The 23,837-nt window shown below is 45.5% G+C and overlaps 1 protein-coding gene across 1 annotated transcript in view; it reads right to left on the bottom strand.

Annotated features, from left to right (window-relative positions):
- Positions 1-23,837, bottom strand: part of LOC121557199 (acetylcholinesterase collagenic tail peptide) — a 39,654-nt gene that overhangs the window by 12,454 nt on the left and 3,363 nt on the right. Inside the window, exons 3-9 of the mRNA XM_045206865.1 lie at positions 14,228-14,254; positions 9,366-9,437; positions 9,216-9,278; positions 7,881-7,907; positions 3,911-3,955; positions 3,755-3,790; positions 3,128-3,208 (exon numbers count right to left, since the gene is read on the bottom strand). Coding sequence (XP_045062800.1) covers positions 3,128-3,208; positions 3,755-3,790; positions 3,911-3,955; positions 7,881-7,907; positions 9,216-9,278; positions 9,366-9,437; positions 14,228-14,254 — 351 coding nt within the window. The remainder of the gene's footprint in view (positions 1-3,127; positions 3,209-3,754; positions 3,791-3,910; positions 3,956-7,880; positions 7,908-9,215; positions 9,279-9,365; positions 9,438-14,227; positions 14,255-23,837) is intronic.

Genomic DNA, 23,837 nt, shown 5'->3' with positions numbered 1-23,837 from the left:
CTATAGTGCTATAGTGCTATCTGCTATAGTGCTATATTGCTATCTGCTATAGTGCTATAGTGTTATAGTGCTATCTGCTATAGTGCTATAGTGCTATAGTGCTATCTGCTATAGTGCTATAGTGCTATCTGCTATAGTGCTATATTGCTATCTGCTATAGTACTATAGTGCTATAGTGCTATAGTGTTATAGTGCTATAGTGCTATAGTGTTATAGTGATATCTGCTATAGTGCTATAATGCTATCTGCTATATTGCTATAGTGCTATAGTGCTATCTGCTATGGTGCTATAGTGCTATCTGCTATAGTGCTATCTGCTATAGTGCTATAGTGCTATCTGCTATCTGCTATAGTGCTATCTGCTATAGTGCTATCTGCTATCTGCTATAGTGCTATCTGCTATAGTGCTATCTGCTATAGTGCTATAGTGCTATAGTGCTATCTGCTATAGTGCTATCTGCTATAGTGCTATCTTCTATAGTGCTATAGTGCTATCTGCTATAGTGCTATCTGCTATAGTGCTATCTGCTATAGTGCTATAGTGCTATAGTGCTATCTGCTATAGTGCTATCTGCTATAGTGCTATCTGCTATAGTGCTATAGTGCTATCTGCTATAGTGCTATCTGCTATAGTGCTATAGTGCTATCTTCTATAGTGCTATAGTGCTATCTGCTATAGTGCTATCTGCTATAGTGCTATCTGCTATAGTGCTATCTGCTATAGTGCTATCTGCTATAGTGCTATCTGCTATAGTGCTATAGTGCTATAGTGATATCTGCTATAGTGCTATCTGCTATAGTGCTATCTGCTATAGTGCTATCTGCTATAGTGCTATCTGCTATCTGCTATAGTGCTATCTGCTATAGTGCTATCTGCTATAGTGCTATCTGCTATAGTGCTATCTGCTATAGTGCTATAGTGCTATAGTGCTATCTGCTATAGTGCTATCTGCTATAGTGCTATAGTGCTATCTGCTATAGTGCTATAGTGCTATCTGCTATAGTGCTATCTGCTATAGTGCTATAGTGCTATCTGTGTGCTGTTCCTAGAGCGCACGTATAGCTTACATGATGAGATGCTGTTGGCTAGAGCGCACGTATAGTTTACATGATGAGATGCTGTTGGCTAGAGCGCACGTATAGCTTACATGATGAGATGCTGTTGGCTAGAGCGCACGTATAGTTTACATGATGAGATGCTGTTGGCTAGAGCGCACGTATAGCTTACATGATGAGATGCTGTTGGCTAGAGCGCACGTATAGTTTACATGATGAGATGCTGTTGGCTAGAGCGCACGTATAGTTTACATGATGAGATTCTGTTGGCTAGAGCGCACGTATAGCTTACATGATGAGATGCTGTTGGCTAGAGCGCACGTACAGTTGAAGTCGGAAGTTTACATGCACTTAGGTTGGAGTCATTAAAACTAGTTTTTCAACCACTCCACAAATTTCTTGTTAACAAACTATAGTTTTGGCAAGTCGGTTAGGACATCTACTTTGTGCATGACACAAGTCATTTTTCCAACAATTGTTTACAGACAGATTATTTCACTTATAATTCACTGTATCACAATTCCAGTGGGTCAGAAGTTTACATACACTAAGTTGACTGTGCCTTTAAACAGCTTGGAAAATTCCAGAAAATGATGTCATGGCTTTAGAAGTTTCTGATAGGCTAATTGACATAATTTGAGTCAATTGGAGGTGTACCTGTGGATGTATTTCAAGGCCTACCTTCAAACTTGGTGCCTCTTTGCTTGACATAATGGGAAAATCATAAGAAATCAGCCAAGACCTCAGAAAATAATTTGTAGACCTCCACAAGTCTGGTTCATCCTTGGGAGCAATTTCCAAACGCCTGAAGGTACCACGTTCATCTGTACAAACAATAGTACGCAAGTATAAACCCCATGGGACCACGCAGCCGTCATACCGTTCAGGAAGGAGTCGCGTTCTGTCTCCTAGAGATGAACGTACTTTGGTGCGAAAAGTGCAACTCAATCCCAGAACAACAGCTTAGGACCTTGTGAAGATGCTGGAGTAAACAGGTACAAAAGTATCTATATCCACAGTAAAACAAGTCCTATATCGACATAACCTGAAAGGCCGCTCAGCAAGGAAGAAGCCACTGCTCCAAAACCGCCATAAAAAAGCCAGATTACGGTTTGATCGTACTTTTTGGAGAAATGTCCTCTGGTCTGATGAAACAAAAATAGAACTGTTTGGCCATAATGACCACCGTTATGTTTGGAGGAAAAAGGGGATAGCTTGCAAGCCAAAGACCACCATCCCATCCGTGAAGCACGGGGGTGGCAGCATCATGCTGTGGGGGTGCTTTGCTGCAGGAGGGACTGGTGCACTTCACAAAATAGATGGCATCATGAGGAAGGAAAATTATGTGGATATATTGAAGCAACATCTCAAGACATCAGTCAGGAAGTTAAAGCTTGGTCGCAAATGGGCAGAACTGAAAAAGCGTGTGCGAGCAAGGAGGCCTACAAACCTGACTCAGTTACACCAGCTCTGTCAGGAGGAATGGGTCAAAATTCACCCAACTTATTGTGGGAAGCTTGTGGAAGGCTACCCGAAACGTTTGACCCAAGTTAAACAATTTAAAGGCAATGCTACCAAATACTAATTGAGTGTATGTAAACTTCTGACCCACTGGGAATGTGATGAAATAAATAAAAGCTGAAATACATAATTCTCTCTACTATTATTCTGACATTTCACATTCTTAAAATAAAGTGGTGATCCTAACTGACCTAAGACAGGGAATTTTTACTAGGATTAAATGTCAGGAATTGTGAAAAACTGAGTATGAATGTATTTGGTGTATGTAAACTTCCGACTTCAACTGTATATAGAGCATATGAAAGCAGGGGAGAGCGAGAGAGGAGGAAGGTGGGGACGGAATTATCTCTGGAGGAGGCACATGTCTCAGATGACAGGGTTCGGACAGGGGTGTTTCTGTGTAAAGTACCTGATGCCAAAGGGTTTCCTACACAAGCACATACACTAACATGCTGGACACTGAAGATACACACCAACACACTACAGCAAACCCTCTTTGAGGTAATATATATATTTTCTCATCCCTCTTTCTTCCTCTGATCTCTCTCACCTGTTTTCCTCTCTTCCCAGGTCGGCCAGTGGGTCCTCTCTTCCCCGAAATTCCTGGGTCTCCCTTCGATCCCATCTCACCCTGAGATAGATAGAGAGAGAGGTAGAGAGAGAGAGAGAGAGAGAGAGAGAGAGAGAGAGAGGGGTGGGGGAGAAAGAGAGAGAGATAGGGGTGGGGGAGAAAGAGAGAGAGAGGGGTGGGGGAGAAAGACAGAAAGAGAGGGAGAGGGGTGGGGGGTGGGGGAGAAAGAGAGAGAGAGAGAGAGAGAGAGGGAGAGAGAGAGAGAGAGAGGGGTGGGGGAGAAAGAGAGAGAGAGAGAGCGAGAGCGGTGGGGGAGAAAGAGAGAGAGGGGTGGGGGAGAAAGACAGAAAGAGGGGTGGGGGAGAAAGACAGAAAGAGAGAGAGAGGGGTGGGGGAGAAAGAGAGAGGGAGAGGGGGGGGGAAGAGAGAGAGAGAGAGAGAGAGTGGGGGGGAGAGAGAGAGAGAGAGAGTGGGGGGAGAAAGAGAGATAGGAAGTAGTAGAATATTGATTCTATGGGTTTATATTCTGGTCGTTATTGAGTTGTTTCTCACCACAGAATTAAATCAAACAATTGAATGTATATATAAATTATGTGTGTTTCTAACCTTCTGTCCCAACATCCCAGAGAGACCAATGGAGCCCTAGAAGAAAAACGAGAAAAGATAGAGAACCACTGAGCACCATGGTTTATGGTTTCAGAAAGGTGACACCAATGAATATTGATCATCCCTAGTTAGCTGACATCCAGTAACAACACCCACCTTGTTCCCCTTTGGTCCTAATATGCCTGAATTACCACGAGAACCCTGGCAGGAGGGAGAGAGAGAGAGAGAGAGAGAGAGAGAGAGAACGAGAGAGAGAGAGATTTAGAATCAGCTATTAAGGACTACCAGAACCCACTGGATTCTCCAATTACATTGACTGAATTTCAGGACAAAATACAAACTTCAACTAAAAAAAGGCCTGTGGTCTTGATGGTATCCTAAATGAAATTATAAAACATACAGACACAAATTCCAATTGGCTATACTTAAACTCTTTAACATCATCCTCAGCTCTGGCATCTTCCGCAATATTTGGAACAAAGGACTGATCAGCCAAATCCACAAAAGTGGAGTCAAATTTGGGCCCAATAATTGCAGTGGAATCTGCGTCAACAGCAATCTCAAAAAAATCCTCTGCAGTATCATCAGCAGCGGACTCCAACATTTCCTCAGTGAAAACAATGTCCTGAGCAAATGTCAAATTGGCTTCTTACCAGATTACTGAAAAACAGACCACGTATTCACCCTGCACACCCTAATTGACAAACAAACAAACCAGAACAAAAGTATTCTCATGCTTTGTTGATTTCAAAAAAAGCTTTTGACTCAATTTGGCATGAGGGTCTGCTATACAAATTGATGGAATGTGGTGTTGGGGTAAAAAACATACGACATTATAAAATCCATGTACACAAACAACAAGTGTGCGGTTAAAATTGGCAATAAACACACATATTTATTTCCAAAGGGCCGTGGGGTGAGACAGGGATGCAGCTTGAGCCCCACCCTCTTCAACATATACACTGTGTACAAAGCATTATGAACACCTTCCTAATATTGAGTTGAGCCCCTTTTGGCCTCAGAACAGCCTCAATTCGCCAGGGCATGGATTCTACATTTACATTTACATCATTTAGCAGACGCTCTTATCCAGAGCGACTTACAAATTGGTGCATTCAACTTATGATAGCCAGTGGGACAACCACTTTTTTTTTTAAATGGGGGGTGAGGGAAGAAGGTTTACTTTATACTATTCCAGGTATTCCTTAAAGAGGTAGGGTTTCAAGTGTCTCCGGGGGAGCTTGTTCCACCATTGGGGTGCCAGAGCAGCGAATAGCTTTCCTAATGTTTTATACACCCAGCATATATCAATGAACTGGCGAGGGCACTAGAACAGTCTGCAGCACCCGGCCTCACCCTACTAGAATCTGAAGTCAAACGTCTACTGTTTGCTGATGATCTGGTGCTTCTGTCCCCAACCAAGGAGGGGCCTACAGCAGCACCTAGATCTTCTGCACAGATTCGGTCAGACCTGGGCCCTGACAGTGAATCTCAGTAAGACAAAAATAACCAAGAATTCACAAAATGAGACAAACACCCAATTGAGACTTTGCATGTAGAATTCTGCAAAAATATACTTAGTGTAAAACACAAAACCTCAAACAATGCATGCAGAGCAGAATTAGGACTATACCCGCTAGTTATCAAAATCCAGAAAAGAGCTGTTCAATTCTATAACCACCTGAAAGGAAGCGATTCCCACACATTCAATAACAAAGCCCTCACCTACAGAGAGATTAACCTAGAGAAGAGTCCCCTTAGCCAGCTGGTTCTGGGGCTCTGTTCACAAACAGACCCCACACAGTTCCAGGACAGCAAAACAATAAGACTCAACCAAATCTTGAGAAAATATAACTATTTGATAGCCTGGAAAGAATCAACCAAAAAAACTGAGCACATTGGAATGCTTTCCGGCCCTAAACACAGAATACCCAAAATTAAGAAAATCTTTGACAGACTCAGTGAGCATAGCCTTGCTATTGAGAAAGGCCGCCATAGGCAGACCTGGCAAATGTATGACCACATTAGAGATACATATTTCCCACAGATCACATAGACCCACAAAGAATTCGAAAACAAATCAAACTTTGATAAACTCCCTTATCTGTTAAGCACAAACAACATTGTAAATATCACCATTAATAGTCTGTTTATTTATCTTCCTCTACTATTCGTACTAAAACTATTTGCACATTGCTATAACACTGTACATAGCTGATAATAAATATAAAGACATTTCAAGTGTTATATTAATACATTTTTGTTGATTTTGTAAAAGTATCTTCTCACTTTTTTTTTATTGTTTATTTCACTTGCTTTGGCAATGTAAACACGTTCCCATGACAATAAAGCCCCTTTGAATGGAACTGAGAGAGAGCGCGAGAGAGAGAGAGAGAGAGAGAGAGAGAGAGAGAGAGAGAGAGAGAGAGAGAGAGAGAGAGAGAGAGAGAGAGAGAGAGAGAGAGAGAGAGAGAGAGAGAGAGAGAGAGAGAGAGAGAGAGAGAGAGAGAGAGAGAGAGAGAGTACAGGTGAGAATGAGCGAGACAGTGAGAGAGAGAGAGTTTTCCTTTTTGTACTTAAACTAAACTCAGCAAAAAAAGAAACGTCCTCTCACTGTCAACTGCGTTTATTTTCAGAAAACTTAACATGTGTAAATATTTGTATTAGCATAACAAGATTCAACAACTGAGACAAACTGAACAAGTTCCACAGACATGTGACTAACATAAATGGAATAATGTGTCCCTGAACAAAGGGGGGGGGGTCAAAATCGAAAGTAACAGTCAATATCTGGTGTGGCCACCAGCTGCATTAAGTACTGCAGTGCATCTCCTCCTCGTGGACTGCACCAGATTTGCCAGTTCTTGCTATGAGATGTTACCCCACTCTTTCACCAAGGCACCTGCAAGTTCCTGGACATTTCTGGGGGGAATGGCCCTAGCCCTCACCCTCGATCCAACAGGTCCCAGACGTGCTCAATGGGATTGAGATCCGGGCTCTTCGCTGGCCATGGCAGAACACTGACATTCCTGTCTTGCAGTAAATCATGCACAGAACGAGCAGTATGGCTGGTGGCATTGTCATGCTGGAGGGTCATGTCAGGATGAGCCTGCAGGAAGGGTACCACATCAGGGAGAAGGATGTCTTCCCTGTAACGCACAGCGTTGAGATTGCCTGCAATGACAACAAGCTCAGTCCGATGATGCTGTGACACACCGCCCCAGACCATGACGGACCCTCCACTTCCAAATTGATCCCGCTCGGTGTAACGCTCATTCCTTCGACAAGAAACGCGAATCCGACCATCACCCCTGATGAGACAAAACCGTGACTCGTCAGTGAAGAGCACTTTTTGCCAGTCCTGTCTGGTCCAGTGATGGTGGGTTTCTGCCCATAGGCGACGTTGTTGCTGGTGATGTCTGGTGAGGACCTGCCTTACAACAGGCATACAAGCCCTCAGTCCAGCCTCTCTCAGCCTATTGCGGACATTCTGAGCACTGATGGAGGGATTGTGCGTTCCTGGTGTAACTCGGGCAATTGTTGTTGCCATCCTGTACCTGTCCCACAGGTGTGATGTTCTGATGTACCGATCCTGTGCAGGTGTTGTTATACGTGGTCTGCCACTGCGAGGACGATCAGCTGTCCGTCCTGTCTCCCTGTAGGGCTGTCTTAGGCGTCTCACAGTATGGACATTGCAATTTATTGCCCTGGCCACATCTGCAGTCCTCATGCCTCCTTGCAGCATGCCTAAGGCACGTTCACGCAGATGAGCAGGGACCCTGGGCATCTTTCTTTTGGTGTTTTTCAGAGTCAGTAGAAAGGCCTCTTTAGTGTCCTAAGTTTTCATAACTGTGACCTTAATTGCCTGTAAGCTGTTAGTGTCTTAACGACCGTTCCACAGGTGCATGTTCATTAATTGTTTATGGTTCATTGAACAAGCATGGGAAACAGTGTTTAAACCCTACAATGAAGATCTGTGAAGTTAATTTGATTTTTTATGAATTATCTTTGAAAGACAGGGTCTTGCTAATCATGATGGGTAATGTAGTTTGAACAGCATGGTCTGATTAGTATGATCTGGGTAATGTAGTTTGAACAGCATGGTCTTAATCAGAGTATGACTCACCTTCTCTCCTTTATAACCAGGAAGACCCTGGTGAAGGAATGAAAGGACAATAATGAATCTATTTTCTCTCGTGTTTAGAATGTGTGATCACACTTCCTCAATTTAAATATTATGTGGACACCTATACCTTCGGCAGCCAAGCACGAGATATCAGTGTAGCCCTTAATCGTCTAGACATGATGAAATGTATTCACTCCTAGAATAAAAACCTCCAGGCTTCCATCATAAGAATCATTTGAATGAAAGAAAAATAATTACAGGGGGGCAGTTTGGAAAAACGAATCCCGTTCAAAACATCCTTTCTCTGTTAAATCTCACTAGACGCTTTCATTAATAGCAGATGACCAACATCAATTTAGGGATATTGAATCCAGCGTGGATACGGCATAACTGTCTTCACTGGTGTTTAGAACACCATCTCATTGACTAAATGTCCGGCTGATGGCCCATCAGGTGTGGATGATTGATTATAACGAATCTATCAGAACATTCACGCCTAGCCTACTGGTCAATCTGCAGACAATCGTCTGGACACTGTCACTTTCCTACCTGTGCAGGTCAGTCACATCCCGTCTTCTTTTCATATCGAATAAATACTTTACATATTAGTGCCAATCACTTATAGCCTAATACTCCTCCAATCGACGGAGAGATTCGGTGTGCTGCTCGAGGGGATTGGCAGAACCAGCCGCTGTGCCTTTCTAAAGGCAATTCCTATCCAACATGTTACAATACACATAATTATAATTATATTTATATATAATTATAATTATATTTATAAGTTAATTATATTAACACATAACACGCTGTTGTAGTCTACTTTTAAAGGAAATATCCTAGGCCTAGTTTTATTATTGATAATACAATTCTAGAGCAAATATTGGCAGGTTAAAAAAAAACATTGGCAGGTTAAAATAACTTTTCTTTCGGTTTATTTTTTATCTTTATTTTTTTGCTTACGGACGGTTAGTAAATTTTTTAAATAGTCCGCCCTACCCTGTTTTATTCTGTCTACAAGGAAAGCAACGAAAGGAGCGCGTGCTTCCTGTGACTTGATCAATTGCATGCAGCTCAGATAAAAATGTTTTATAGACAAAGATATAATATAGGCTGTTTTCAGAAAGGTTTAAACAGCCAGCCGTGTGTGTACGCGGACCAAATAGTTCCCTACGAAGGAGTTCACTTTTTTTCTGCAGCTTTCGCTGTAAAATATAATGGTTTGCGGCGGAGCTTCGGTGTGTGAGAAAGGGACCTATTTTCTCTTGTGTTTAGAATGTGTGAATGTTTGTTCCTGACTTCATGTGTGACCTGACGTCGTGTGTGTGAGATACAGACCTTGGTTCCTGGTGGACCTCTCAGCCCCGGCAGGCCCATCATCCCTGCGGCTCCTTTTTCTCCCTGGAACCAGAAGGTATATTCACACGAGTGTTGCTGACACTGGAAGACTTGCATAGAGTGGCATTAATTAAAGGGGGTGAGACTTACTTTGGGTCCCTCTGGACCGGGCCATCCAGCTGGTCCCTGTCTACCTGGTAACCCAGGTGGACCAGTACGACCCTGGAGTAAACACAAGTCACATTTACATATTTACTTTATTTGGATCCACAGACGAGCATTAAGGTGCTTGACTTCCAATCAAACGTCTTGGAAGAACGCTGAGCGAATATACTATCTGCCACACGGTGGAGCTGTGTGTGCATTCCTTCAGCTCAGTGCCATTAACCAGTGGGCTTTGGTGTGGTGTGTGTGTGTGTGTGTGTGTGTGTGTGTGTCTGTGTGGCCACAGGACCAATGTCTTAGTGATTTATCATACAGAACACAAGCACTCAGGGAGATTAGAACTGTGCAGAACTGCAGAGGGGGATACGGTACAGGCACACACAGACACACACACTACCTGGTAACCCAGGAGGACCAGTACGACCCTGGCCCATAAGACCCTCACAAACTCTTACAGATGCACAATTGAGAGCATCCTGTCGGGCTGTATCACCGGCTCTCCAGAGGGTGGTACGGTCTGCCCAACGCATCACCGGGGGCACACTGCCTTCCCTCCAGGACACCTACAGCACCCGATGTCACAGGAAGGTCAAAAAGATCATCAAGGACATCAGCCACCTGAGCCACGGCCTGTTCACCTCACTATTATCCAGAAGGCGAGGTCAGTGCAGGTGCATCAAAGCTGGGACCGAGAGACTGAAAAACAGCTTCTATCTCAAGTCCATCAGACTGTTAAATAGCCATCACTAGCCAGCTACCATCTGGTTACTCAACCCTGCACCTTAGAGGCTGCTGCCCTATATACATAGACATGGAATCACTGGCCACTTTAATAATGGAACACTGGTCACTTTAATAATGTTTACATACTGCTTTACTCATCTCATATGTATATACTGTGTTCTATTCTACTGTATTTAGTCAATGCCACTCCGACATTGCTCGTCCTAATATTTATATATTTCTTAATTCCATTCTTTTACTTTGAGATTTGTGTGTATTGTTGTGAATTGTTAGATACTACTTCACCCTTCGGAGCTAGGAACACAAGCATTTCGCTACACCCGCAATAGCTTCTGCTAAATACGTGTATGTGACCCATACAATTTTGATTTGATTTGAGAACACACCAATATTTGAAAGCTCCTAGAGAAGAATGGTTGTAAACCACAGGAGGTAGCGGAGGACGGGGCTCGTGGTAATGGCTGGAGCGGAATACGTGGAACGGTAGCAAAATACGTCAAACCCGTGGCATTGTTATGAGCCGTCCTCCCCTCAGCGACCTCTACTGTTATACCAATAGGCAAAGCTGGCCACAAATATCTTGTTTTTGTTATCGGCACGCTGCAGACCCATCACATTAGTAACCACTGAACTCCAAGGCAATTGATAATTGCATATGAAGGGCCCGTGTTTTATTAAATAGAGCATAAAGCAGGAGTCTCCAACATTTTCTGGCGTGAGAGCTACTTTTAGAAAAACAAAACACTTTGTGAGCTACTCATTTTTTTATACAGCTTTCAAATAGGCACATTCTTCTCCTCTACCCTGAAACTCTTCCCCGGGTACTTAGTGTAAGAGATGTGTTTTCTGTCAATATACCTGGTCAAATAATGGTTAATAAACAACTTTAAGGGGCCCCATATAATTATATTTTGTATTTTCCGGAATTCTGTTTTCTCTGTTTTATTTTTCCTGGCTTACGATTATTATTATTTATTTATTTTACTCTCAATATTACAATTAGTCATAGCGAAACAACGAAAATTGATGTTCTGAGTCCATGTCAACGCTTAAATCACAAAGAAAACAAACAAATAAATATTTTTGAGTGTATTTCCCCTTTAATTGTGCATTTAGAAAGAGAGGAACGTGTCGGTCTAGTGATGTTTCTGTCTGGTGTCTGGTGATGTTTCTGTCTGGTGTCTAGTGATGTTTCTGTCTAGTGATGTTTCTGTCTGGTGTCTAGTGATGTTTCTGTCTAGTGATCTTGCTGTCTGGTGTCTAGTGATGTTTCTGTCTAGTGATGTTTCTGTCTAGTGTCTAGTGATGTTTCTGTCTGGTGTCTGGTGATGTTTCAGTCTGGTGATGTTTCTGTGTAGTGATCTTTCTGTCTGGTGTCTAGTGATGTTTCTGTCTAGTGATGTTTCTGTCTGGTGTCTAGTGATGTTTTTATCTGGTGTCTGGTGATGTTTCTGTCTGGTGTCTAGTGAAGTTTCTGTCTGGTGATGTTTCTGTCTGGTGATGTTTCTGTCTGGTGTCTAGTGATGTTTCTGTCTAGTGATGTTTCTGTCAGGTGTCTGGTGATGTTTATGTCTGGTGTCTAGTGATGTTTCTGTCTGGTGTCTAGTGATGTTTCTGTCTGGTGTCTAGTGAAGTTTCTGTCTGGTGATGTTTCTGTCTGGTGATGTTTCTGTCTGGTGTCTAGTGATGTTTCTGTCTAGCGATGTTTCTGTCAGGTGTCTGGTGATGTTTCTGTCTGGTGTCTGGTGATGTTTCTGTCAGGTGTCTAGTGATGTTTCTGTCTGGTGTCTGGTGATGTTTCTGTCTGGTGTCTGGTGATGTTTCTGTCTGGTGTCTGGTGATGTTTCTGTCTGGTGTCTAGTGATGTTTCTGTCCAGTGATGTTTCTGTCTGGTGTCTAGTGATGTTTCTGTCTGGTGTCTGGTAATGTTTCTGTCTGGTGTCTGGTAATGTTTCTGTCTGGTGTCTGGTGATGTTTCTGTCTGGTGTCTAGTGATGTTTCTGTCTGGTGTCTAGTGATGTTTATGTCTAGTGATCTTGCTGTCTGGTGTCTAGTGATGTTTCTGTCTAGTGATGTTTCTGTCAGGTGTCTGGTGATGTTTCTGTCTGGTGTCTAGTGATGTTTCTGTCTGGTGTCTAGTGATGTTTCTGTCTGGTGTCTGGTGATGTTTCTGTCTGGTGTCTGGTGATGTTTCTGTCTGGTGATGTTTCTGTCTGGTGTCTGGTGATGTTTCTGTCTGGTGTCTATTGATGTTTCTGTCTGGTGTCTGGTGATGTTTCTGTCTGGTGATGTTTCTATCTGGTGTCTAGTGATGTTTCTGTCTAGTGATGTTTCTGTCTGGTGTCTAGTGATGTTTCTGTCTAGTGATGTTTCTGTCTGGTGTCTGGTGATGTTTCTGTCTGGTGTCTGGTGATGTTTCTGTCTGGTGTCTAGTGATGTTTCTGTCTGGTGTCTAGTGATGTTTCTGTCTAGTGATCTTGCTGTCTGGTGTCTAGTGATGTTTCTGTCTAGTGATGTTTCTGTCTGGTGTCTAGTGATGTTTCTGTCTGGTGTCTAGTGATGTTTCTGTCTGGTGTCTGGTGATGTTTCTGTCTGGTGTCTATTGATGTTTCTGTCTGGTGTCTATTGATGTTTCTGTCTGGTGTCTGGTGATGTTTCTGTCTGGTGTCTAGTGATGTTTCTGTCTGGTGTCTAGTGATGTTTCTGTCTAGTGATCTTGCTGTCTGGTGTCTAGTGATGTTTCTGTCTAGTGATGTTTCTGTCTGGTGTCTAGTGATGTTTCTGTCTGGTGTCTATTGATGTTTCTGTCTGGTGTCTATTGATGTTTCTGTCTGGTGTCTATTGATGTTTCTGTCTGGTGTCTATTGATGTTTCTGTCTGGTGATGTTTCTGTCTGGTGATGTTTTTGTCTGGTGTCTGGTGATGTTTCTGTCTGGTGATGTTTCTGTCTGGTGATGTTTCTGTCTGGTGTCTATTGATGCTGCTGGTAGACCTACCTGTTGGAGACCCCTGGCATAATACATCTGCATGACTTCTAATCAAACATCTTGAAGAACCCTGAGCGAATATACTATCTGCCACACGGTAGAGCTGTGTGTGCATTCCTTCAGCTCAGTGCCATTAACCAGTGTTGTGTGTGTGTGTGTGTGTGTGTGTGTCTGTGTGGCCACAGGACCAATGTCTTAGTGATTTATCATAGAGAACACAAGCACTCAGGGAGATTAGAACTGTGCATTAATGCAGAGGGGGATACAGTACACACACACAGACACACTGGATCGGCAGTTGATGGACCAGAACCAAGAAGGAGAGAGGCACTGCAGAGGAGAGAGAGAGACACACTGCAGAGGAGAGAGAGAGAGACACTGCAGAGGAGAAGGAGAGACACTGCAGAGGAGAGAGAGAGAGACACTGCAGAGGAGAGAGAGAGACACTGCAGAGGACACAGAGAGAGACACTGCAGAGGACAGAGAGAGAGACACTGCAGAGGAGAGAGAGAGACACTGCAGAGGACAGAGAGAGAGACACTGCAGAGGAGAGAGAGAGACACTGCAGAGGAGAGAGAGACACACTGCAGAGGAGAAGGAGAGACACTGCAGAGGAGAGAGAGAGAGACACTGCAGAGGAGAGAGAGAGACACTGCAGAGGAGAGAGAGAGACACTGCAGAGGAGAGAGAGAGACACTGCAGAGGAGAGAGAGAGACACTGCAGAGGAGAGAGAGAGACACTGCAGAGGAGAGTGAGAGACACTGCAGAGAAGAGAGAGAGAGGGAGAGGGAGAAGGAGGGAGAGAGGGAGAGGGAGAAGGAGAGAGAGAGGGAGAGAGAGAGAGAGAGAGAGAGAGAGAGAGAGCAAGAGAGAGAGAGACACTGCAGAGGAGGGAGAGAGGGAGAGGGAGAAGGAGAGAGAGAGAGAGAGAGAGAGAGAGAGAGCAAGAGAGAGAGAGAGAGAGACACTGCAGAGGAGGGAGAGAGGGAGAGGGAGAAGGAGAGAGAGAGGGAGAGGGAGAAGGAGAGAGAGAGGGAGAGGGAGAAGGAGAGAGATGAGCGAGGGAGCGAGAGGAGGATTGTATGAGCGAGGGAGTGAGAGGAGGCGTGTCTCACCTTTGACCCTGGTCGTCCGATCTCTCCCTGGAGGACAAGAAGAAATGAGGGATGAGAAGACGTGTGTTCATTAGTACACACACACACACACACACACACACGAGTCTCTAATGGTGTCAAAAACATGAATCACGCACAGACACAGACACACAGACATGTAGACACACAGACATGTAGACACACAGACATGTAGACACACAGACACACAGACATGTAGACACACAGACACACAGACATGTAGACACACAGACATGTAGACACACAGACATGTAGACACACAGACATGTAAACACACAGACACACAGACATGTAGACACACAGACATGTAGACACACAGACATGTAGACACACAGACATGTAGACACACAGACATGTAGACACACAGACACACAGACATGTAGACACACAGACATGTAGACACACAGACATGTAGACACACAGACATGTAAACACACAGACACACAGACATGTAGACACACAGACATGTAGACACACAGACATGTAGACACACATGTAGACACACAGACACACAGACATGTAAACACACAGACACACAGACACACAGACATGTAAACACACAGACATGTAGACACACAGACATGTAGACACACAGACACACAGACATGTAAACACACAGACACACAGACATGTAGACACACAGACACACAGACATGTAGACACACAGACATGTAAACACACAGACACACAGACATGTAGACACACAGACATGTAAACACACAGACATGTAGACACACAGACACACAGACATGTAAACACACAGACATGTAGACACACAGACATGTAGACACACAGACACACAGACATGTAGACACACAGACATGTAGACACACAGACATGTAGACACACAGACATGTAGACACACAGACATGTAAACACACAGACATGTAAACACACAGACACACAGACATGTAGACACACAGACATGTAGACACACAGACACACAGACATGTAGACACACAGACATGTAGACACACAGACATGTAAACACACAGACACACAGACATGTAGACACACAGACATGTAAACACACAGACACACAGACATGTAGACACACAGACATGTAAACACACAGACATGTAGACACACATGTAGACACACATGTAGACACACATGTAGACACACAGACATGTAGACATCAGGGTTTCCATTAGGAAAATGTGGTGCCAGACATTTGACCTGCAGCATTTTAATTTACTGGACCGGGCCCATATGCATTGGTTGCGTAACCTGATTAGGGCGTCCACCCACAGTTCTCAGAATGACAGAAATCACATTTAGTTTATGGTAATTAATCTCAACACAACATGCAACTCAGATGCAACTGCCTGCGTCATTCTTAACGAATTCCGATGAGTAATTTGAAGATGTTAGAAATATATAGACAGCATGTCCATAAGGCTAGGGGAAGCTTTCCCTAAAGTCAATTGAATTAAATTGCCAAAATTATTAAGCCAAATTAGCTTAGTCCTGTCTTTGCCACAGAGGATCATCAGCTTTATTTCATTTTTTAAAGCTGTGGATCGTTTTAAATCGCATCGCCTACAAATGCCAAATAGATTATTGTTGAGAAGTGAAAAGCAGAGCGACACAGCCAGGAATAGTGCAATATTTAAAAAATACAATCGCGGAAAAAAACGTTTACAAAACAAATGGCTATTGCTGTAAAGAGAACACAACGAAAATACTCCAATCTGTTTTTTAGTTATACAATGTTTTCTATTTAACTGAGCAAAAGGTAGCCTTATTAGTATCAGCAGAGAACAGTGGCCAATATCCCCGGTGAGTGTGCATATTCACTGTATTTATCATTGGGTCTGTGACACTTTTGTTTGGTTTTTGGACAATAATCTCCTCCTCCAGGTTAGATGGACTTAACATTGTATTTCTGTCCCCCCTTCTCCTAGGTCTAATATACAGTGGGGAAAAAAAGTATTTAGTCAGCCACCAATTGTGCAAGTTCTCCCACTTAAAAAGATGAGAGAGGCCTGTAATTTTCATCATAGGTACACGTCAACTATGACAGACAAAATGAGGAAAAAAAATCCAGAAAATCACATTGTATGATTTTTAATGAATTTATTTGCAAATTATGGTGGAAAATAAGTATTTGGTCAATAACAAAAGTTTCTCAATACTTTGTTATATACCCTTTGTTGGCAATGACACAGGTCAAACGTTTTCTGTAAGTCTTCACAAGGTTTTCACACACTGTTATTTTGGCCCATTCCTCCATGCAGATCTCCTCTAGAGCAGTGATGTTTTGGGGCTGTCGCTGGGCAACACGGACTTTCAACTCCCCTCCAAAGATTTCCTATGGGGTTGAGATCTGGAGACTGGCTAGGCCATTCCAGGACCTTGAAATGCTTCTTACGAAACCACTCCTTCGTTGCCCGGGCGGTGTGTTTGGGATCATTGTCATACTGAAAGACCCAGCCACGTTTCATCTTCAATGCCCTTGCTGATGGAAGGAGGTTTTCACTCAAAATCTCACCATACATGGCCCCATTCATTCTTTCCTTTACACGAATCAGTCGTCCTGGTCCCTTTGCAGAAAAACAGCCCCAAAGCATGATGTTTCCACCCCCATGCTTCACAGTAGGTATGGTGTTCTTTGGATGCAACTCAGCATTCTTTGTCCTCCAAACACGACGAGTTGAGTTTTTACCAAAAAGTTCTATTTTGGTTTCATCTGACCATATGACATTCTCCCAATCCTCTTCTGGATCATCCAAATGCACTCTAGCACGGGCCTGGACATGTACTGGCTTAAGCAGGGGGACACGTCTGGCACTGCAGGATTTAAGTCCCTGGCGGCGTAGTGTGTTACTGATGGTAGGCTTTGTTACTTTGGTCCCAGCTCTCTGCAGGTCATTCACTAGGTCCCCCCGTGTGGTTCTGGGATTTTTGCTCACCGGTCTTGTGATCATTTTGACCCCACAGGGTGAGATCTTTCGTGGAGCCCCAGATCGAGGGAGATTATCAGTGGTCTTGTATGCCTTCCATTTCCTAATAATTGCTCCCACAGTTGATTTCTTCAAACCAAGCTGCTTACCTATTGCAGATTCAGTCTTCCCAGCCTGGTGCAGGTCTACAATTTTGTTTCTGGTGTCCTTTGACAGCTCTTTGGTCTTGGCCATAGTGGAGTTTGGAGTGTGACTGTTTGAGCTTGTGGGCAGGTGTCTTTTATACTGATAACAAGTTCAAACAGGTGCCATTAATACAGGTAACGAGTGGAGGACAGAGGAGCCTCTTAAAGAAGAAGTTACAGGTCTGTGAGAGCCAGAAATCTTGCTTGTTTGTAGGTGACCAAATACTTATTTTCCACCATAATTTGCAAATAAATTCATAAAAAATCCTACAATGTGATTTTCTGGAATTTTTTTCCTCAATTTGTCTGTCATAGTTGACGTGTACCTATGATGAAAATTACAGGCCTCTCTCATCTTTTTAAGTGGGAGAACTTGCACAATTGGTGGCTGACTAAATACTTTTTTTCCCCACTGTATGGATCAGACAACGTCATTTGTATTGATCTGTTCGTCAGTGTCAGCAGAGTACGCTACCCTGTAATTTTTGTCGTATTAAAAAAGATTCTGCTAATGTCCTGAAATATTTTCCTGTGCAAAGAAAGAAGAAGAAATGTATCTGATATAGCCTATAGCCTGTGGCCTACTCTACGCCACTACGGGTACAATGAATTGAGTTATATTATTAGCCTAAATTATGAGTATCCAATCTAACCATCACATTAGGAATAGTAGGCTATCTTACATTAGTTTGCAAATGCAAGGTAGCATGGAATGCTTCCTATTATAAAGGTGCATTTCTATGGGTGAAAATGTGCTTCCCCCGAACTTGAAACATACACGCCACCTATGTTAGAATAACTGCCCACATTCACTTTTCCTCAGCCAACAAGACGAGTAACGAATAACAAAATCACTAGCCTGTGTCAATCTACTATCCCTCATAGTAGAAAAGACTCCTTATTCTATTGGTCAGCTTTTCATTCTGTGCGATGAAGAAATAGCCTATTCCAAACAGACTCTGGGACAGTCGTGGGACGATACATCCCAAATTCATACAACCAGTACGCGTAGGCTACATCCAATTTATAAGCGCAGCAAAGCGCACAAGGTCGTAGGCTTCGTGCCGTTCCATAATGCAATTAGCGGGAAAACACCCTTGTGACAAAGATGAAAATATCTGTTAGAAATGTTGAAAGAGGGGGAGATCGAAATATGCAACAGCTAGCATGGGGTTGCTAATATGACTAGGATTGTTTCTTTAGCTACTGGACAATGAAAGAAAGTTGATTTGAACACCAATAGAACGTGAGAGAAAAAGGCCACTGGTTTCAATGGCATATGGACGTCTTTAGAAAGTAACATGCCTCATGTGTACTAAAACATACAGGTTTCAAACAATTAAGTATATGTTTTCACAAAATGCATACCGCCTCCATCTCATTGCAAAGTGGTGTGTGACCCTGAAGCCTGCATAGTTGCCGATGCACTTGAATGGTGAATGGGAAGCGTGATTCAATTACCAGTACGCGTAGCTCTTTTTAATCATGGCCATAGTTTTTTTTTACACACCATTGCCTTTAGAATTGTTACGCAATTGTGAAACTAAAAGCACATACATGTTTCACTCCAGCAGCAACAAGACAGCTGTTTGAGTTTCATCAGCAGCTCTCACGTTACATCGACTGGTATTTAAATCAACGAATAGGCTAAAATGCATTATTTCGCAATGGGATTTTTTGTTGTTGTTGGGACAATTGGACAGCGCCAATTTTATACTTAACAAAAATATAAACACAACACGTAAAGTGTTGGTCCCATGTTTCATGAGCTGAAATAAAACATCCCAGAAATGTTCCATACCCACTGTCACAAGCCGTGCTAGAACTCCGGTCTCAGATGTGGAGAGCTGGGGGTAATACCCCTTAGCCACAGAGGAGGTGTAGTAGGACCCAAATGAAACACCCAAGGCAATACTCCAGGCCAGTAGATTTAATGTAAAAACAAAGGTTCTTCGCCATTCACAAATAGTCCAACAAAAGTTCTTCTCAGAAAGAGGTATGTTAACAAAACAGGAGGCAAAACAAAATAACTCCACGAGGGAGAAAAAACAAACTAAAGATAACTTAGAAAACCTTACTTGGAAAGACACGGTGGAACAAAGCAGGAGACACATAGCCAGGACTCAATAACCAAGTGAGAAACAAGGGGAAAACACACAGCTAAAATACACAAGGGGAAACAAGGCACAGGTGACCTGGATCAAGCTAATTAGGACACACGAGGAAGAACTAAGGCAGAGGGGAACACAGATGACCTCTAGAGGCCCGGAGACAAACAGGAGGCAGGAAGCTGACAGGACCCCCTCCTCTAGGAACGACTCCTGACGTTCCTTCCAGAACACCCCGGCCTCAGGGTGCGAAACTCTCGGATCAAACCTGGGTCCAGGATGTCCTTGGCTGGAACCCAGGAGCGCTCCTCTGGCCCGTAGCCCTCCCAGTCCACCAGATACTGCAGAGAGTTCTGGACCCTCCGGGAGTCCAGTATCCGGCGGACTGTGTAGGCTGGCTGGCCGTCAATGATCCTGGGAGGTGGCGGGGGTCTGCGTGGGGGGGCAAAAGGAGAAGACAAGACAGGTTTAAGGAGTGAAACATGGAAAGTGGGGTTAACTCTAAGGGAGCGAGGCAGAACCAAACGATACGAAACAGGGTTAACCTTTCTAGCAATGCGGAAAGGGCCGATGTATCTCTGGGAAAGCTTCTTGGATTCGACCCGGAGGGGCAGGTTCTTAGTGGCCAACCAAACTCTCTGACCAGCTCGGAAACTAGGGGGCCGTCCGGCGGTGTCGATTAGCCTGACTTTGGTATCTCTGGGAGGTCCGAAGGAGGATACACCTGGCCTTCTTCCAGGTCCGCCTACAGCGTTGGACAAAGCGCTGGGCCGAGGGAACACCAACTTGCGCCTCTTCCTCTGGAAATAATGGAGGGTTGTAACCGAACTGGCATTCGAAGGGGGACAATCCGGTGGCTGAAGACTGGAGGGTGTTGTGGGCATATTCAGCCCAAATGATATAGGTGGCCCAAGACGTGGGATTACTGGCCGCCATACACCGCAGGGTGGTCTCCAGATCCTGATTAATCCGTTCCGTTTGGCCATTAGACTCTGGATGGAACCCTGACGATAGGCTGGCTGTGGCCCCAATAAGCCTGCAGAAGGCCCCCCAAAACCGGGACGAGAATTGGGGACCTCGGTCAGAGACCACGTCCAGGGGAATGCCAAATATCCGGAAGACATGGTTCATGAGGAGCTCAGCAGTCTCCTTAGCCGAGGGCAGCTTGGGCAGGGGAATAAACCGGGCAGCCTTAGAGAACCGGTCAACGATCACTAGGATGACGGTGTTGCCCTGGGATGGAGGAAGTCCCGTAACAAAGTCCAGAGAAAGGTGTGACCATGGCCTTCGAGGAATAGGTAAGGGATGGAGCAGTCCCTGGGGTCGCTGGCGCGTCGACTTTCCCTGGTTGCACACCGGGCAGGCCTCAACATAGACCTGCACGTCCTTCTTGATGGACGGCCACCAAAACCGCCGTCGGAGGAATTCCAGTGTGCGAGCACTGCCTGGATGGCATGTCAAGGGCGACTCATGACCCCACTGCAAGACGCGGGCCCGAACAGAGAGAGGAACGCACAGGCGACCGGCAGGACCACCGCCTGGATCGGGCTCATGGACAAGGGCTTCTCGTACCCCTCTTTCTAGTTCCCACTGAAGAGGTGCGACGATCCTAGACCTCGGAATAATCGATGCCAAGGGCTTCTCTTGTACCTCGGGAGAATAGGCTCGAGACAGGGCATCCGGCTTGACGTTCTTGGTGCCAGGTCGGTAAGACAGGAGGAACTGGAATCGATTAAAGAAAAGGGACCATCGTGCTTGCCGAGGGTTCATCCGCTTAGCCTGTTGGAGATATTCCAGGTTCTTGTGGTCTGTGAGAACCTGGAACGGGTGCTGAGCCCCCTCAAGCCAATGGCGTCACTCTTCCAAGGCCAGTTTTACTGCAAGCAACTCTAGATCCCCCACGTGGTAGTTGCGCTCGGCCTCAGACAGGCAGCGAGACATGAAGGCACAAGGGTGTAATCTCCCATCCTCACCCCTCTGTGACAGGACGGCTCCCACCCCCACCTCTGAGGCGTCCACCTCCACCACGAAAGGTCTTTCTGGGTCAGGAGTCACCAGAATCGGAGCAGACGTGAAGCGGCGCTTGAGATCCTCGAAGGCCCCTGCTGCTTCCGGACCCCAGTGAACCTTGGTCCCTCCTCCCTTGGTAAGCGTCGTCAAGGGGGCTACCACTGAGCTGAAATTCTTGACGAACTTCCGATAGAAGTTAGAAAAGCCAATGAACCGTTGAACCTCCTTGACCGTGGCAGGTGTGGGCCAGCTGCGGACCGCTTCGACCTTCTTGGGATCCATCTCTAGGTGCCCGGGAGTGACAATAAACCCGAGAAACTGAGTCTGAGAAACATGAAATTCACACTTCTCAGGTTTAACATAGAGGTGATTGTCAAGGAGCCTCTGGAGAACCCAGCTAACATGCCCCTCATGCTCCTTCAGTGACCTCGAGAAGATGAGGATATCGTCCAGGTACACGAAGACGAACAGATTAAGCATATCCCGGAGAACATCATTAATCAGGGCTTGGAATACTGCGGGGGCATTGGTGAGCCCGAACGGCATCACCCGATATTCATAGTGCCCCGTGGGCGTGTTGAACGCCGTCTTCCATTCGATCACCTTGCCGGATCCGCACGAGATGGTAAGCATTGCGGAGATCCAGTTTAGAAAAAATGGAAGCCCCTTGAAGCAGCTCAAAAGCAGTGGCCATGAGAGGAAGAGGATATCGATTCCGAACCGTGATCTTGTTGAGTCCCCGGTAATCAATACAAGGCCTAAGACCCCCGTCCTTCTTTTCAACAAAAAGAAGCCCGCCCCAGCCGGGGAAGTAGAGGCATGGATGAGGCCGGCTGCCAAGGACTCCTTAATGTAGGTGTCCATAGCTGCGTGCTCGGGGAGGACAAGGAAAAGATCCGACCTCTAGGAGGGCAGCACCCAGGGAGTAGATCAATGGCACAGTCATACGTGCGATGAGGCGGTAAGGAAGTAGCCCGGGCCTTGCTGAACACAGCCTTGAACCGATGGTAAACACTGGGGACTAGGGAGACGTCAACAGACTCTTGAAACTGGGTACTAGGGGCTGAGGGACTCTGAAGCATGCAGGTGAGTTGGCAAGTGGGACCCCAGCTTAGAATGGTGCCAGTAGGCCAGTCGATCTGGGGATTATGTCTGCATAGCCAAGGGTGACCCAGGATAATAGGATACTCGGGAGAGTCAATGAGATAGAAGGTTTCCTCCTGCTGGTGTTGAGAGATGGTAGGTCGCAGGGACTGAGTCGCCTCTGTAACCTTTCCTGGTTCCAGAGGTCTGCCATCTAAGGCTGTAACTGCCTGGGGATGAGGAAGTAGTTGGGTAGGGATCTTAAGTTCCTTAGCCAAGGTTACATCCAGGAAATCACCTGCAGCACCGGAATCGATCATAGCCTGGACCCGATGCTGGTGGCCCTCCCAGGACAGAATGGCTGGAATAGCCAGGACAGCGTTAGTAGGAGGAGCTCTAATTCTCCCCATCACAGCCCTCCTGTAGCTGGGCGGGGACTGGCGTTTCCCGAAAGCTCGGGGCAAGTGGATCGGAAGTGGCCGGCAACCCCGCAGTAGAGGCACCGACGCTCCCTCATGCGACGTTCCCTTTCATTGGGAGAAAGCCTGGAACGGCCTAACTGCATGCTCTCCGGGGAATCCTGGAGCAGTTCAGGAGCCGGGGAAGCTCTGAATGACGGAGTCCAAACAGGAGAAACAGAGCTGCTCCGAGGAACTTGGGACTGAGACACCTGGCGGCGAGCCGTTCTCCGCTCTCTTAGACGATTGTCCAGGCGGATGGCCAAGGCTATGAGGGACTCGAGATCTCCAGCTGGTTCTCGGGTGGCTAACTCATCTTGAAGGGGCTCAGATAACCCTCCCCTGAAAGCAGACCCTCAGCGCTTCATCATTCCATCCGCTCCTTGCTGCTATGGTCCGAAAATCAATGGCGAAATCTGCCGTGCTTCGGGAGCCCTGACGGAGAGACAGTAGGCGCTTGGAAGCCTCCCCGCCCACTGACAGGATGATCGAACACCCGCTTGAACTCTTCTACAAATGCAGCGTGGGAATCACAACAGGCCTCCTGGGACTGCCACACCGCAGAGGCCCAGGCGAGCGCCTTGTCTGAAAGAAGGGTAATGATGTAGGCAATCTTGGAACGGTCTGTGGGAAAACTTGAGGATTGGAGCTCGAAGGTGAGGGAGCATTGGGTGAGGAAACCCTGGCAAGAGTTTGGATCCCCAGAAAAGGGCTTGGGAGGTGGTAGTCGGGGCTCCGCCAACCGAGAAGGCCTGTCGTCACTGGGAGGTGACCTGGGGGAAGGGAGAGGACCAAGGAGGCGTTCAAAGAGCTGGTGAAGGGAACTCATCATTTCGGCCAGG

This window comes from Coregonus clupeaformis, chromosome 24 (genome assembly GCF_020615455.1).
Source record: "Coregonus clupeaformis isolate EN_2021a chromosome 24, ASM2061545v1, whole genome shotgun sequence".
Classification (NCBI taxonomy): Eukaryota; Metazoa; Chordata; class Actinopteri; order Salmoniformes; family Salmonidae; genus Coregonus; species Coregonus clupeaformis.
This window is presented reverse-complemented; position numbering and strand designations above follow the sequence as displayed.